This window comes from Entelurus aequoreus, linkage group LG08, assembly GCF_033978785.1.
Source record: "Entelurus aequoreus isolate RoL-2023_Sb linkage group LG08, RoL_Eaeq_v1.1, whole genome shotgun sequence".
In the NCBI taxonomy this organism is placed as follows: domain Eukaryota; kingdom Metazoa; phylum Chordata; class Actinopteri; order Syngnathiformes; family Syngnathidae; genus Entelurus; species Entelurus aequoreus.
In genome coordinates, this window is record NC_084738.1 from 71,731,856 (window position 1) to 71,749,675 (window position 17,820).

At 41.0% G+C, this 17,820-nt stretch overlaps 1 protein-coding gene across 1 annotated transcript; it reads right to left on the bottom strand.

Moving 5' to 3' along the window:
- Positions 1 to 11,522: 11,522 nt before the first annotated feature.
- Positions 11,523 to 17,817, bottom strand: LOC133656436 (KN motif and ankyrin repeat domain-containing protein 1-like). Its single transcript, XM_062057515.1, has 5 exons — positions 17,761 to 17,817; positions 14,075 to 16,196; positions 13,762 to 13,914; positions 13,627 to 13,712; positions 11,523 to 11,585 (listed from the first exon to the last, which is right to left on the bottom strand). The coding sequence occupies exons 1-5, from the start codon at positions 17,815 to 17,817 to the stop codon at positions 11,523 to 11,525; spliced, it is 2,481 nt and encodes an 826-aa protein (XP_061913499.1).
- Between the last annotated feature and the right edge of the window lie 3 nt (positions 17,818 to 17,820).

Consider the following 17,820-nt stretch of genomic DNA (forward strand, 5'->3'; position numbering starts at 1 on the left):
AACACAGAGATGTTGATGGTGACAAGAAGAAGAAGAATGAACACAGAGATGTTGATGGTGACAAGAAGAAGAAAGAATGAACACAGAGATGTTGATGGTGACAAGAAGAAAGAATGAACACAGAGATGTTGATGGTGACAAGAAGAAGAAAGAATGAACACAGAGATGTTGATGGTGACAAGAAGAAGAAGAATGAACACAGAGATGTTGATGGTGACAAGAAGAAGAAAGAATGAACACAGAGATGTTGATGGTGACAAGAAGAAAGAATGAACACAGAGATGTTGATGGTGACAAGAAAGAAAGAATGAACACAGAGATGTTGATGGTGACAAGAAGAAAGAATGAACACAGAGATGTTGATGGTGACAAGAAGAAGAAAGAATGAACACAGAGATGTTGATGGTGACAAGAAGAAAGAATGAACACAGAGATGTTGATGGTGACAAGAAGAAGAAGAATGAACACAGAGATGTTGATGGTGACAAGAAGAAAGAATGAACACAGAGATGTTGATGGTGACAAGAAGAAGAAAGAATGAACACAGAGATGTTGATGGTGACAAGAGAAGAAAGAATGAACACAGAGATGTTGATGGTGACAAGAAGAAAGAATGAACACAGAGATGTTGATGGTGACAAGAAGAAAGAATGAACACAGAGATGTTGATGGTGACAAGAAGAAAGAATGAACACAGAGATGTTGATGGTGACAAGAAGAAAGAATGAACACAGAGATGTTGATGGTGACAAGAAGAAAGAATGAACACAGAGATGTTGATGGTGACAAGAAGAAGAAAGAATGAACACAGAGATGTTGATGGTGACAAGAAGAAAGAATGAACACAGAGATGTTGATGGTGACAAGAAGAAAGAATGAACACAGAGATGTTGATGGTGACAAGAAGAGAAAGAATGAACACAGAGATGTTGATGGTGACAAGAAGAAGAAAGAATGAACACAGAGATGTTGATGGTGACAAGAAGAAGAAGAATGAACACAGAGATGTTGATGGTGACAAGAAGAAGAAAGAATGAACACAGAGATGTTGATGGTGACAAGAAGAAAGAATGAACACAGAGATGTTGATGGTGACAAAGAAGAAAGAATGAACACAGAGATGTTGATGGTGACAAGAAGAAAGAATGAACACAGAGATGTTGATGGTGACAAGAAGAAGAAAGAATGAACACAGAGATGTTGATGGTGACAAGAAGAAAGAATGAACACAGAGATGTTGATGGTGACAAGAAGAAGAAAGAATGAACACAGAGATGTTGATGGTGACAAGAAGAAGAAAGAATGAACACAGAGATGTTGATGGTGACAAGAAGAAGAAAGAATGAACACAGAGATGTTGATGGTGACAAGAAGAAAAGAATGAACACAGAGATGTTGATGGTGACAAGAAGAAGAAAGAATGAACACAGAGATGTTGATGGTGACAAGAAGAAGAAAGAATGAACACAGAGATGTTGATGGTGACAAGAAGAAGAAAGAATGAACACAGAGATGTTGATGGTGACAAGAAGAAGAAAGAATGAACACAGAGATGTTGATGGTGACAAGAAGAAAGAATGAACACAGAGATGTTGATGGTGACAAGAAGAAGAAAGAATGAACACAGAGATGTTGATGGTGACAAGAAGAAAGAATGAACACAGAGATGTTGATGGTGACAAGAAGAAAGAATGAACACAGAGATGTTGATGGTGACAAGAAGAAGAAAGAATGAACACAGAGATGTTGATGGTGACAAGAAGAAAGAATGAACACAGAGATGTTGATGGTGACAAGAAGAAAGAATGAACACAGAGATGTTGATGGTGACAAGAAGAAGAAAGAATGAACACAGAGATGTTGATGGTGACAAGAGAAGAAAGAATGAACACAGAGATGTTGATGGTGACAAGAAGAAGAAAGAATGAACACAGAGATGTTGATGGTGACAAGAAGAAGAAAGAATGAACACAGAGATGTTGATGGTGACAAGAAGAGAAAGAATGAACACAGAGATGTTGATGGTGACAAGAAGAAGAAAGAATGAACACAGAGATGTTGATGGTGACAAGAAGAAAGAATGAACACAGAGATGTTGATGGTGACAAGAAGAAAGAATGAACACAGAGATGTTGATGGTGACAAGAAGAGAAAGAATGAACACAGAGATGTTGATGGTGACAAGAAGAAGAAAGAATGAACACAGAGATGTTGATGGTGACAAGAAGAAGAAAGAATGAACACAGAGATGTTGATGGTGACAAGAAGAAAGAATGAACACAGAGATGTTGATGGTGACAAGAAGAAGAAAGAATGAACACAGAGATGTTGATGGTGACAAGAAGAAGAAAGAATGAACACAGAGATGTTGATGGTGACAAGAAGAAGAAAGAATGAACACAGAGATGTTGATGGTGACAAGAAGAAGAAAGAATGAACACAGAGATGTTGATGGTGACAAGAAGAAAGAATGAACACAGAGATGTTGATGGTGACAAGAAGAAGAAAGAATGAACACAGAGATGTTGATGGTGACAAGAAGAAAGAATGAACACAGAGATGTTGATGGTGACAAGAAGAAAGAATGAACACAGAGATGTTGATGGTGACAAGAAGAAAGAATGAACACAGAGATGTTGATGGTGACAAGAAGAAGAAAGAATGAACACAGAGATGTTGATGGTGACAAGAAGAAGAAAGAATGAACACAGAGATGTTGATGGTGACAAGAAGAAGAAAGAATGAACACAGAGATGTTGATGGTGACAAGAAGAAAGAATGAACACAGAGATGTTGATGGTGACAAGAAGAAGAAAGAATGAACACAGAGATGTTGATGGTGACAAGAAGAAAGAATGAACACAGAGATGTTGATGGTGACAAGAAGAAAGAATGAACACAGAGATGTTGATGGTGACAAGAAGAAAGAATGAACACAGAGATGTTGATGGTGACAAGAAGAAGAAAGAATGAACACAGAGATGTTGATGGTGACAAGAAGAAGAAAGAATGAACACAGAGATGTTGATGGTGACAAGAAGAAGAAAGAATGAACACAGAGATGTTGATGGTGACAAGAAGAAAGAATGAACACAGAGATGTTGATGGTGACAAGAAGAAAGAATGAACACAGAGATGTTGATGGTGACAAGAAGAAAGAATGAACACAGAGATGTTGATGGTGACAAGAAGAAGAAAGAATGAACACAGAGATGTTGATGGTGACAAGAAGAAGAAAGAATGAACACAGAGATGTTGATGGTGACAAGAAGAAGAAAGAATGAACACAGAGATGTTGATGGTGACAAGAAGAAAGAATGAACACAGAGATGTTGATGGTGACAAGAAGAAAGAATGAACACAGAGATGTTGATGGTGACAAGAAGAAAGAATGAACACAGAGATGTTGATGGTGACAAGAAGAAAGAATGAACACAGAGATGTTGATGGTGACAAGAAGAAGAAAGAATGAACACAGAGATGTTGATGGTGACAAGAAGAAAGAATGAACACAGAGATGTTGATGGTGACAAGAAGAAAGAATGAACACAGAGATGTTGATGGTGACAAGAAGAAAGAATGAACACAGAGATGTTGATGGTGACAAGAAGAAAGAATGAACACAGAGATGTTGATGGTGACAAGAAGAAGAAGAATGAACACAGAGATGTTGATGGTGACAAGAAGAAGAAAGAATGAACACAGAGATGTTGATGGTGACAAGAAGAAAGAATGAACACAGAGATGTTGATGGTGACAAGAAGAAGAAAGAATGAACACAGAGATGTTGATGGTGACAAGAAGAAGAAAGAATGAACACAGAGATGTTGATGGTGACAAGAAGAAAGAATGAACACAGAGATGTTGATGGTGACAAGAAGAAAGAATGAACACAGAGATGTTGATGGTGACAAGAAGAAAGAATGAACACAGAGATGTTGATGGTGACAAGAAGAAGAAAGAATGAACACAGAGATGTTGATGGTGACAAGAAGAAGAAAGAATGAACACAGAGATGTTGATGGTGACAAGAAGAAGAAAGAATGAACACAGAGATGTTGATGGTGACAAGAAGAAAGAATGAACACAGAGATGTTGATGGTGACAAGAAGAAAGAATGAACACAGAGATGTTGATGGTGACAAGAAGAAAGAATGAACACAGAGATGTTGATGGTGACAAGAAGAAGAAAGAATGAACACAGAGATGTTGATGGTGACAAGAAGAAAGAATGAACACAGAGATGTTGATGGTGACAAGAAGAAGAAAGAATGAACACAGAGATGTTGATGGTGACAAGAAGAAAGAATGAACACAGAGATGTTGATGGTGACAAGAAGAAAGAATGAACACAGAGATGTTGATGGTGACAAGAAGAAAGAATGAACACAGAGATGTTGATGGTGACAAGAAGAAGAAAGAATGAACACAGAGATGTTGATGGTGACAAGAAGAAAGAATGAACACAGAGATGTTGATGGTGACAGAAGAAGAAAGAATGAACACAGAGATGTTGATGGTGACAAGAAGAAGAAAGAATGAACACAGAGATGTTGATGGTGACAAGAAGAAGAAAGAATGAACACAGAGATGTTGATGGTGACAAGAAGAAGAAAGAATGAACACAGAGATGTTGATGGTGACAAGAAGAAAGAATGAACACAGAGATGTTGATGGTGACAAGAAGAAGAAAGAATGAACACAGAGATGTTGATGGTGACAAGAAGAAGAAAGAATGAACACAGAGATGTTGATGGTGACAAGAAGAAGAAAGAATGAACACAGAGATGTTGATGGTGACAAGAAGAAAGAATGAACACAGAGATGTTGATGGTGACAAGAAGAAGAAAGAATGAACACAGAGATGTTGATGGTGACAAGAAGAAAGAATGAACACAGAGATGTTGATGGTGACAAGAAGAAAGAATGAACACAGAGATGTTGATGGTGACAAGAAGAAGAAAGAATGAACACAGAGATGTTGATGGTGACAAGAAGAAGAAAGAATGAACACAGAGATGTTGATGGTGACAAGAAGAAAGAATGAACACAGAGATGTTGATGGTGACAAGAAGAAAGAATGAACACAGAGATGTTGATGGTGACAAGAAGAAGAAAGAATGAACACAGAGATGTTGATGGTGACAAAGAAGAAAGAATGAACACAGAGATGTTGATGGTGACAAGAAGAAAGAATGAACACAGAGATGTTGATGGTGACAAGAAGAAGAAAGAATGAACACAGAGATGTTGATGGTGACAAGAAGAAAGAATGAACACAGAGATGTTGATGGTGACAAGAAGAAAGAATGAACACAGAGATGTTGATGGTGACAAGAAGAAGAAAGAATGAACACAGAGATGTTGATGGTGACAAGAAGAAGAAAGAATGAACACAGAGATGTTGATGGTGACAAGAAGAAGAAAGAATGAACACAGAGATGTTGATGGTGACAAGAAGAAAGAATGAACACAGAGATGTTGATGGTGACAAGAAGAAAGAATGAACACAGAGATGTTGATGGTGACAAGAAGAAAGAATGAACACAGAGATGTTGATGGTGACAAGAAGAAGAAAGAATGAACACAGAGATGTTGATGGTGACAAGAGAAGAAAGAATGAACACAGAGATGTTGATGGTGACAAGAAGAAAGAATGAACACAGAGATGTTGATGGTGACAAGAAGAAAGAATGAACACAGAGATGTTGATGGTGACAAGAAGAAGAAGAATGAACACAGAGATGTTGATGGTGACAAGAAGAAGAAAGAATGAACACAGAGATGTTGATGGTGACAAGAAGAAGAAAGAATGAACACAGAGATGTTGATGGTGACAAGAAGAAAGAATGAACACAGAGATGTTGATGGTGACAAGAAGAAGAAAGAATGAACACAGAGATGTTGATGGTGACAAGAAGAAGAAAGAATGAACACAGAGATGTTGATGGTGACAAGAAGAAAGAATGAACACAGAGATGTTGATGGTGACAAGAAGAAGAAAGAATGAACACAGAGATGTTGATGGTGACAAGAAGAAAGAATGAACACAGAGATGTTGATGGTGACAAGAAGAAAGAATGAACACAGAGATGTTGATGGTGACAAGAAGAAAGAATGAACACAGAGATGTTGATGGTGACAAGAAGAAAGAATGAACACAGAGATGTTGATGGTGACAAGAAGAAGAAAGAATGAACACAGAGATGTTGATGGTGACAAGAAGAAGAAAGAATGAACACAGAGATGTTGATGGTGACAAGAAGAAAGAATGAACACAGAGATGTTGATGGTGACAAGAAGAAGAAAGAATGAACACAGAGATGTTGATGGTGACAAGAAGAAGAAAGAATGAACACAGAGATGTTGATGGTGACAAGAAGAAAGAATGAACACAGAGATGTTGATGGTGACAAGAAGAAAGAATGAACACAGAGATGTTGATGGTGACAAGAAGAAAGAATGAACACAGAGATGTTGATGGTGACAAGAAGAAGAAAGAATGAACACAGAGATGTTGATGGTGACAAGAAGAAGAAAGAATGAACACAGAGATGTTGATGGTGACAAGAAGAAGAAGAATGAACACAGAGATGTTGATGGTGACAAGAAGAAAGAATGAACACAGAGATGTTGATGGTGACAAGAAGAAAGAATGAACACAGAGATGTTGATGGTGACAAGAAGAAAGAATGAACACAGAGATGTTGATGGTGACAAGAAGAAGAAAGAATGAACACAGAGATGTTGATGGTGACAAGAAGAAAGAATGAACACAGAGATGTTGATGGTGACAAGAGAAGAAAGAATGAACACAGAGATGTTGATGGTGACAAGAAGAAAGAATGAACACAGAGATGTTGATGGTGACAAGAAGAAAGAATGAACACAGAGATGTTGATGGTGACAAGAAGAAGAAGAATGAACACAGAGATGTTGATGGTGACAAGAAGAAAGAATGAACACAGAGATGTTGATGGTGACAAGAAGAAAGAATGAACACAGAGATGTTGATGGTGACAAGAAGAAGAAAGAATGAACACAGAGATGTTGATGGTGACAAGAAGAAGAAAGAATGAACACAGAGATGTTGATGGTGACAAGAAGAAGAAAGAATGAACACAGAGATGTTGATGGTGACAAGAAGAAGAAAGAATGAACACAGAGATGTTGATGGTGACAAGAAGAAGAAAGAATGAACACAGAGATGTTGATGGTGACAAGAAGAAGAAAGAATGAACACAGAGATGTTGATGGTGACAAGAAGAAGAAAGAATGAACACAGAGATGTTGATGGTGACAAGAAGAAGAAAGAATGAACACAGAGATGTTGATGGTGACAAGAAGAAAGAATGAACACAGAGATGTTGATGGTGACAAGAAGAAGAAAGAATGAACACAGAGATGTTGATGGTGACAAGAAGAAAGAATGAACACAGAGATGTTGATGGTGACAAGAAGAAAGAATGAACACAGAGATGTTGATGGTGACAAGAAGAAGAAAGAATGAACACAGAGATGTTGATGGTGACAAGAAGAAAGAATGAACACAGAGATGTTGATGGTGACAAGAAGAAAGAATGAACACAGAGATGTTGATGGTGACAAGAAGAAGAAAGAATGAACACAGAGATGTTGATGGTGACAAGAAGAAGAAAGAATGAACACAGAGATGTTGATGGTGACAAGAAGAAGAAAGAATGAACACAGAGATGTTGATGGTGACAAGAAGAAGAAAGAATGAACACAGAGATGTTGATGGTGACAAGAAGAAGAAAGAATGAACACAGAGATGTTGATGGTGACAACAAGAAGAAAGAATGAACACAGAGATGTTGATGGTGACAAGAAGAAAGAATGAACACAGAGATGTTGATGGTGACAAGAAGAAGAAAGAATGAACACAGAGATGTTGATGGTGACAAGAAGAAAGAATGAACACAGAGATGTTGATGGTGACAAGAAGAAAGAATGAACACAGAGATGTTGATGGTGACAAGAAGAAGAAAGAATGAACACAGAGATGTTGATGGTGACAAGAAGAAGAAAGAATGAACACAGAGATGTTGATGGTGACAAGAAGAAGAAAGAATGGTCAGTACTGAGCTCTGTAGAACTTGCACCTGGCTCGCTGACAACAAGCTATCCATCCACTTGGGTAAAACTGAATCCATCCTGTTTGGGTCCCACATCAACCTTAAGAAAGTCAATGACTTCACCATAAAAGTGGGTGACATTGTTATCACCAGGAAAGATGAGGTCACCTACCTAGGTTCCATTCTAGAGGCTAACCTTTCCTGTGATAAAATGGCAACCAAGGTCATCAAAAAGGTCAACCAACGAAGGAGATTTCTCTACAGAATCTCCTCTCTGGTCAACAAAAGCACCATGAGGATTCTGGCGGGAACTCTCGTTCAAGCCTTTTTCGATTACGCATGCACCTCCTGGTACCCTAGCACCTCCAAAACCCTCAAATCTAAACTCCAAACATCTCAGAACAAGCTAGTCAGATTACTTCTAGACCTCCACCCCAGATCACACCTCACTCCTACCCACTTCTCCTGGCTCAGGGTGGAGGACAGAGTTAAACAACTTGCACTGAACCTGGTCTATAAAATCCACTACACCTCCCTGATACCGAAGTACATGTCAAACTACTTCCTTAACCGCCATAACCACAACACCAGGGGGAGCTCCACTAACCACGTTAAACCCAGATTCCGAACTAACAAAGGTCTTAACTCATTCTCTTTCTATGCCACATCAATGTGGAATGCACTCCCAACAGGTATAAAAGAAAGGGCATCTCTATCCTCCTTCAAAACCGCAATAAAAGTTCACCTCCAGGCAGCTACAACCCTAAACTAACACCCTCCCCGGATTGCTGATAATCAAATGTAAACAATCAAATGCAGATTCTTTTTCTTATGCCTTCTGATCTCTCTCTCTCTCTCTCTCTCTCTCTCTCTCTCTCTCTCTCTCTCTCTCTCTCTCTCTCTCTCTCTCTCTCTCTCTCTCTCTCTCTCTCTATGTCCACTACTTGCTGTCCATACCCCCCCCCCCCCCCCACACCCCTGATTGTAAATAATGTAAATAATTCAATGTGATTATCTTGTGTGATGACTGTATTATGATGATAGTATATATGATAGTATATATCTGTATCATCAATCCATTTAAGTGGACCCCGACTTAAACAATTTATTGGGGTGTTACCATTTAGTGGTCAATTGTACGGAATATGTACTGTACTGTGCAACCTACTAATAAAAGTCTCAATCAATCAATCAATCAATCAATGAACACACAGAGATGTTGATGGTGACAAGAAGAGAACTTGCTAAGTTGACATAAAAGGTCAGACCACAAATTGCTAGGCAGCAGCAGCAGCAGCAGCAGGAATGAGTTCCAGACCAGACTTTAACTTTAACTTTAGAGAACATTCCAGAAGGCAGACACTTCCTCTCTAGACACTAACTCTATTTTAGTTCTAGACACTAACTCTATTTTAGTTCTAGACACTAACTCTATTTTAGTTCTAGACACTAACTCTATTTTAGTTCTAGACACTAACTCTATTTTAGTTCTAGACACTAACTCTATTTTAGTTCAGCCTGAGAAGGAAGAAAACTCTTTTTCAATTTAGGAGCTTCTTTTTTTGTAAGAACTTTTTCTTTGTACAGCAACTTGTAGAAGTTTACAAGATGAATGTGTTCATGCACACATAAATGCAACTTCATGTCTGTGCTGCTCACTCACTAGCTACACCTTAGTCACTAGCTACACCTTAGTCACTAGCTACACCTTAATCACTATCTACACCTTAGTCACTAGCTACACCTTAGTCACTATCTACACCTTAGTCACTATCTACACCTTAGTCACTAGCTACACCTTAGTCACTAGCTACACCTTAGTCACCATCTACACCTTAGTCACTATCTACACCTTATTCACTAGCTACACCTTAGTCACTATCTAAACCTTAGTCACTATCTACACCTTAGTCACTAGCTACACCTTAGTCACTATCTACACCTTAGTCACTAGCTACACCTCAGTCACTATCTACACCTTAGTCACTATCTACACCTTATTCACTAGCTACACCTTAGTCACTATCTAAACCTTAGTCACTATCTACACCTTAGTCACTAGCTACACCTTAGTCACTATCTACACCTTAGTCACTATCTAAACCTTAGTCACTAGCTACACCTTAGTCACTATCTACACCTTAGTCACTATCTACACCTTAGTCACTAGCTACACCTTAGTCACTAGCTACACCTTAGTCACTATCTAGAACTTAGTCACTATCTAGAACTTAATCACTATCTACACCTTAGTCACTATCTACAACTTAGTCACTATCTAGAACTTAGTCACTATGAGACACAGTGTGTAGACAGAAAAGCAGAGGAGCATGTATGGCAGCGCACACACACAGAGTACTTACAAGCAGACACAGTGTGTAGACAGAAAAGGGAGCATGTTGGTGTAAAAAGTCCAGATAAAGGTGAAGTTATAACACTGAAACACCCTCAGTCACTAATCCTGGTCTCCATGGCGACAAATAAAGTAAGTTTCTTGCAAGTAGCATTATCACTGGAGGACGAGGAATAGCTAAACATGCTTCACTACACACCGTAGCTCACCGGAGTCACAATGTAAACAAATATCATGGATGGATCTACACCTGACATCCACTGTAATGATACCAAGTACAGGAGTGTATCTAGTCGATACTACTATGATTACATCGATATATTTTAGCATCACAAAATCTGTTTTCCTTTTTTTAAAAGTATATGATGTTTATAAAGTCAGTAAATATGTCCCTGGACACATGAGGACTTTGAATATGACGATCCTGTAACTAGTTGGTATCACATCCATACCTAAATGTGTGGTATCGTCCACAACTAATGTCAAGTATGAAAGAAGAGAAGAATAAGTGATTATTACATTTGAACAGAAGTGTAGATAGAACATGTTCAAACAGAAAGTAAGCAGATATTAACAGTAAATGAACAAGTAGATTAATAATCCGTTTTTACAGTTTGTCCCTCATAATGTGTAGAAAATAATAGGTGTATAAATGACACAATATGTTACTGCATACGTCAGCAGATCTTTGTTGTTGACTTCCTACTACAAGAGAAGTATGCTTACCTTTTTATTTAATGCCAACATTCTTCTTTGATTGCAATAATAAAACAGATGTTTAATGTATCATAAAGTCTTTCTCTTCAAATAAAGCCAATAATTAAATGTTTTTGTGGTCCCTTTTATTTGAAAAAGTATGGAAAATGATCCAAATACATTTTGGTACTGGTACCGGTACCAAAATGTTGGTATTAGGACAACCCTAGTACCTGCATGGCTCTACTCACTATTTCTACTTCTTATTTGGCTCTTTGAGTAGCGCCCGCCATTTGTTATGTGTGAATAGGCGCATGTAAAATATGAACAAATGAATGACAGGGCGCTCCGTATGAAGTTTGACCACAAACATATTCCTAGCCCCTTCCTGCTCCCTCACTGATAAGGATATAATAGCAAATGTCCCTTCTCATGAGCACCTGTAGTGCGCAGCGGTAATGCACTGGTCTCATAAGCTATATGTAATGTTAAAGATATGCAGTATGAAGATGGTTCCACACGAGGGTTAAACATATGCAGTATGAAGATGGTTCCACACGAGGGTTAAAGATATGCAGTATGAAGATGGTTCCACACGAGGGTTAAAGATATGCAGTATGAAGATGGTTCCACACGAGGGTTAAAGATATGCAGTATGAAGATGGTTCCACACGAGGGTTAAAGATATGCAGTATGAAGATGGTTCCACACGAGGGTTAAAGATCTGCAGTATGAAGATGGTTCCACACGAGGGTTAAAGATATGCAGTATGAAGATGGTTCCACACGAGGGTTAAAGATATGCAGTATGAAGATGGTTCCACACGAGGGTTAAAGATATGCAGTATGAAGATGGTTCCACACGAGGGTTAAACATATGCAGTATGAAGATGGTTCCACACGAGGGTTAAAGATATGCAGTATGAAGATGGTTCCACACGAGGGTTAAAGATATGCAGTATGAAGATGGTTCCACACGAGGGTTAAAGATATGCAGTATGAAGATGGTTCCACACGAGGGTTAAAGATATGCAGTATGAAGATGGTTCCACACGAGGGTGAAAGATATGCGGTATGAAGATGGTTCCACACGAGGGTTAAAGATATGCGGTATGAAGATGGTTCCACACGAGGGTCAAAGATATGCAGTATGAAGATGGTTCCACACGAGGGTCAAAGATATGCAGTATGAAGATGGTTCCACACGAGGGTTAAAGATATGCAGTATGAAGATGGTTCCACACGAGGGTTAAAGATATGCAGTATGAAGATGGTTCCACACGAGGGTTAAAGATATGCAGTATGAAGATGGTTCCACACGAGGGTTAAAGATATGCAGTATGAAGATGGTTCCACACGAGGGTGAAAGATATGCGGTATGAAGATGGTTCCACACGAGGGTTAAAGATATGCGGTATGAAGATGGTTCCACACGAGGGTCAAAGATATGCAGTATGAAGATGGTTCCACACGAGGGTTAAAGATATGCAGTATGAAGATGGTTCCACACGAGGGTTAAAGATATGCAGTATGAAGATGGTTCCACACGAGGGTTAAATATATGCAGTATGAAGATGGTTCCACACGAGGGTTAAAGATCTGCAGTATGAAGATGGTTCCACACGAGGGTTAAAGATATGCAGTATGAAGATGGTTCCACACGAGGGTGAAAGATATGCGGTATGAAGATGGTTCCACACGAGGGTTAAAGATATGCGGTATGAAGATGGTTCCACACGAGGGTCAAAGATATGCAGTATGAAGATGGTTCCACACGAGGGTTAAAGATATGCAGTATGAAGATGGTTCCACACGAGGGTTAAAGATATGCAGTATGAAGATGGTTCCACACGAGGGTTAAATATATGCAGTATGAAGATGGTTCCACACGAGGGTTAAAGATCTGCAGTATGAAGATGGTTCCACACGAGGGTTAAAGATATGCAGTATGAAGATGGTTCCACACGAGGGTTAAAGATATGCAGTATGAAGATGGTTCCACACGAGGGTTAAAGATATGCAGTATGAAGATGGTTCCACGCGAGGGTTAAAGATATGCAGTATGAAGATGGTTCCACACGAGGGTTAAAGATATGCAGTATGAAGATGGTTCCACACGAGGGTTAAAGATATGCAGTATGAAGATGGTTCCACACGAGGGTTAAAGATATGCAGTATGAAGATGGTTCCACACGAGGGTTAAAGATATGCAGTATGAAGATGGTTCCACACGAGGGTTAAAGATATGCAGTATGAAGATGGTTCCACACGAGGGTTAAAGATATGCAGTATGAAGATGGTTCCACACGAGGGTTAAAGATATGCAGTATGAAAATGGTTCTACACGAGGGTTAAAGATCTGCAGTATGAAGATGGTTCCACACGAGGGTTAAAGATATTGTGGTATCCTAATAAAATGTTGCTTAGGGCCCCAGTGTAGCCAGGAGTGACCCTGCAGTAAAAGGTATGCAATCGTTGGTACCTGGCCAACCTGATCTGGGCGCCACTTTAGCTCCAGACTACAGTACAGTATCCACTGCTCCATTTGATGGCAGCCCTCAGTCTCCTCTTGGATAAAAGACAATCCCAGAAATATGGCACACAGAAGAATGTTTACCTCTCATAGCGGATGACGTCTGTTGTTCTAACAGCTGTATCATTCTTTTCACTTCCGAGTCGTAACCGCCCTGCGGACTCAGTCCAGAATCGGCCTGGTCGCAATTAGAAGAGTCTGCCGGCATCTTAGGCGGGGCTTGACTTTCTCGGTTGGCTGTGGCAAAGGAAGAGGACAGATTGAAATTTCAAGTCAATCTAACTCACAGGATCAAACTTTGGGGTTTTTCAACATCGCCACCAGGTGGTGTATTTGAGTTACACCATTTGGGTGTGCTCAAATACTACTACTACTACTAGATGGATGAGTGGTTTACCTGAGTCAAATGGATGGACTTCTCCACCTGCTTGGACCACACCTTTGTCATTGGATGATAGTGTTGAGTTGGTCCCCTGCTTGTTGTTGTGGTGAATCCAGCCTGCCTCCGTGAGAGGATTTCCACGCTCATTGAGGACTCTTGGAGTTTTTTCTACGCAACCGTCCAGCTCTGAATTATTCTGGGACAATGCAACTTCTTGACTGTTTGGACCTGACAGATCCCGTATCCTGCCCTCCCCTACGCCGATACTTCTCGTTTTTAATGGGTCGGGCAGATGGGACGGTCCAGAAGCCATGTTTTGGGTTTTAAGTCCCACCAGGAAGTTTTCATAAATGCTAGCAAACCCAACACCAATGTCTCGAGTATTTTGTTTAGGAGTATATCCCTCCAGTGGGCTCGTTCCCACGCCAACTGTACGTGTCTTTGGGATGCCCTTGATGTCTTTGAGCCTGCTGCCGACGGACACCGTCCTGGTGGTGGCGGCCTTGGAGGTGTTGGTGTGCTTGTGTTGGCTTTTGAGGACAGTGTTGGTGCTGGAGTCCATGTTGAAGGCATGTCTGGTGTTAGTGAAGCGAGACACAGAGCTGAGTGAGGTGTTGCTGCGCTGGGATGACGCCGTGAGTCCAAGAGAGACCCCTTTGACTGGATCTGTGGCCACACCTTTTGAGACCATGATCTTCGCTTCACGGACAATGACATTAACAGAACAATCTCCACATGCGACTGACTTTAAATTCTTAGGCTGCGGATTTTCCCATGATGCTTCTGTGTTGCTTTCTGCATCACAAACCTTCACCTCCACCCCGACTCCTTGAGAGCTTGTTGAAATGTGGACTCCTGCACCCATCTCCTTGGTTTCCACTCGCTCTCTGACCTCCCAGTGGCTCATGGGTAGATCGGATCCTGAGCCTATGTTCTTCAAGTCCGGCCCACAACACGACACAGCCACGTTCTTCACTTCTATCACGTCCCCTGTGCTGGCGTCTCTGAGCTGGATGTGGTTGCCCACCCCCTGGCTGGCAGTTTGGGGCCCGGCCTGGGTACTGCTGCTCGCCGTGGACGGCCGGGCAGAGGAGGCTTTATCAGCTCTGTTTCTGGCTTCTGCAGCTTGAAGCTCCAGTTTCAGACGACTCATCTCCACCTGGAGAGCAGATTCCTTTAACTCGGCCTCCATGTGACGTATCTTCTCCTTTAAAGCGCCAATAATTTGTTGTTGAGATTCAACCTCTTTTTCCAGTTCTGTGTTACGTGCTTTGTTGTTTTCCATTGCTTCTTTTACAGAATCTCCATCGTTCATGTGGCTTTTTCCTTGCCACGCTGGAAAATGTCCACTCTCGATGGCTCTTTCGAGTGCCATCATCTCATCATCTAGGTCGCTGAAGTCGGAGCAGTTATGCTTCTCCTTGATGAGAACACCTTCGTCGGTACTCGTCTCTGTGTCCTTATTTTGGTTATTGAGTTGAGAGGCCAGCTTCTTCTTCTCCTCCTGAAGGACTAAGATCTTCACCTTGAGGACAGGGATTATCTTTACCTGTTCCTCCATCTCCCTCAGCTTCTGCAGAGCCACCACCATCTGATCCCGGACACTCTGTAGCTGCTGGGGACTTGTCACCGGGGTACTTCTTCCGGAGCTCTGCGGGCTCACCTGGAGGCAACCTATGCTGCCTCTGCTGCCAAGGTGTCCGTACATATCGCTACCTGTGCTGGACGGTTTGCTACTGTTGTTGGGGTCATTATAAGCACCCAGACCGGTGAAGCGAGAAAGCGAGCCAGGCGAGCTCACCCCTCCAAAGCTGGCCAGTCGACGGCGGGAACCAGACTGAAGGTGGCTTGCTAACTCCTGCTCCAGGTTGAGGTTCTCCAACACTGGGTTCTGTTTTTGCAAAGATGGAGATCTAGTGACAGGAGGTCCATCATTCCTGGAATGATTTTTATCAGCGGTGGATCCATGAGGTGGAGGAAGAGGAGGGCGGCCCTTGGGTGCAGAGGACATTCCCAGTAGTCTTGTGTCATCGCTGCTAGATGACTCTGCTGAAGGCCACTGGACGGATGAAACGTCACTTTGTGCTTTTTCCGCATCGCCGACGGCAGCTCTGGGCCTCCTCTTAAGGCTTAGGCGCTTAATTTTGGCGTTATTATTTCCAAATATTGCACCGGTTGATAACTGAAGTCAGTCTCCAGGTAGATCTTTTCAGTGTTCCTACAGTGCAGACCAGAAAGTGTTTAATCAATAACTACACAGTGTGACCATTAACCAAGCAGTTGCAATGGCCGTAAAACTCCAATTCTTCTTCCTTACCTCAGTACTCCTCACTGGCGAGTCCCCCTCTCACCCGACTTGTGAAACGTTCTTCTTTTATATGGTAAAGCTTTTGACAGTAATATCTTTGAGGCTGTCCCGCACACAAAAAGGAGAGAGAGAGAGAGAGAGAGAGGAGGGTTAACCAGAAACTGTTTTCAGCAATATAACCATTCTGAGAATGCCATGTGGACTCACTACACTGTAATTACTCCTCAACTCTCCCTCTAAATGCCAGGTCCAAGTCTTCTCACCACACAGACCCGTTTTCAAGCCATAAATATAACTGTAAACAAAGTTTGTGGACAATCAGCTGATGTTTAAAGGATACAATCACATATAAAATAGAAGGTTTGAACACACTTATTGCACACAAATTGTTACCTGGAACTTTGCTGTGTCACAGAGATGTTTCAAACGGCCATTTGGTAAATCCTCTTCTATCCGCCAAAAGCTGTAGAGAAGTGAAAATGTATTGAAGCTGCGTCCTCATCTCGATTGATCGCCATTGCTGAGTATGAGTGCATCCCTCTTTCAACCTCTGTATCGCACACATTGCTGAGTATGAGTGCATCCCTCTTTCAACCTCTGTCTCGCACACATTGCTGAGTATGAGTGCATCCCTCTTTCAACCTCTGTATCGCACACATTGCTGAGTATGAGTGCATCCCTCTTTCAACCTCTGTATCGCACACATTGCTGAGTATGAGTGCATCCCTCTTTCAACCTCTGTCTCGCACACATTGCTGAGTATGAGTGCATCCCTCTTTCAACCTCTGTATCGCACACATTGCTGAGTATGAGTGCATCCCTCTTTCAACCTCTGTCTGTCTCGCACACATTGCTGAGTATGAGTGCATCACCCTTTCAACCTCTGTCATTGTGCAGCTCTCATGCATACAACGCTTGCATAAAGGAAATCCAATACTAGCCTTGACATATAGTCCATCCCAAGCAGCACCATCAGCTCTAAAACACACAACAATGCAAGCATGCCAAAGTGCTACTGGGGAGTCTCTATGTAGGCACTTTGGAAGCATTATGCACATATTTATATTTATGATGCTTAAAAATTAACATTATAACTAATCAGATGCACATATTCATATTTATGATGCTTTATAATTAACATTATAACTAATCAGATTAATTGCAGTGAAAAGGGCGATGCACAAAAATAACTGCATTGTGTTTGTTGTTTTGTCCTTTCCACAAGAGCACATACCATGAATTGATTAACGTGGACTTAAACAAGTGTAAAAACTTATTGTGGTGTTACCATTTAGTGGTCAATTGTACGGAATATGTGTTCACTGTGCAATCTACTAATAAAAGTCTCAATCAATCAATGAAAAAGCAGGAGTGCTGCCCACATGGAGCTCACATGCTCCCTGCTGGCAGTTGCTGAGAACTGCACTTCCGGCTCGTGAGCGCGCGCCATAGA

Coding starts and splice junctions, on each gene's coding strand:
- LOC133656436 (XM_062057515.1), bottom strand. CDS start 17,817: ATGGCGCGCGCTCACGAGCCGGAAGTGCAGTTCTCAGCAACTGCCAGC. Junction 13,713..13,761: donor GACGTCATCCGCTATGAGAG/GTAAACATTCTT, acceptor CTTTTATCCAAG/AGGAGACTGAGGGCTGCCAT. Junction 11,586..13,626: donor GCCCAGATCAGGTTGGCCAG/GTACCAACGATT, acceptor TGCGCACTACAG/GTGCTCATGAGAAGGGACAT.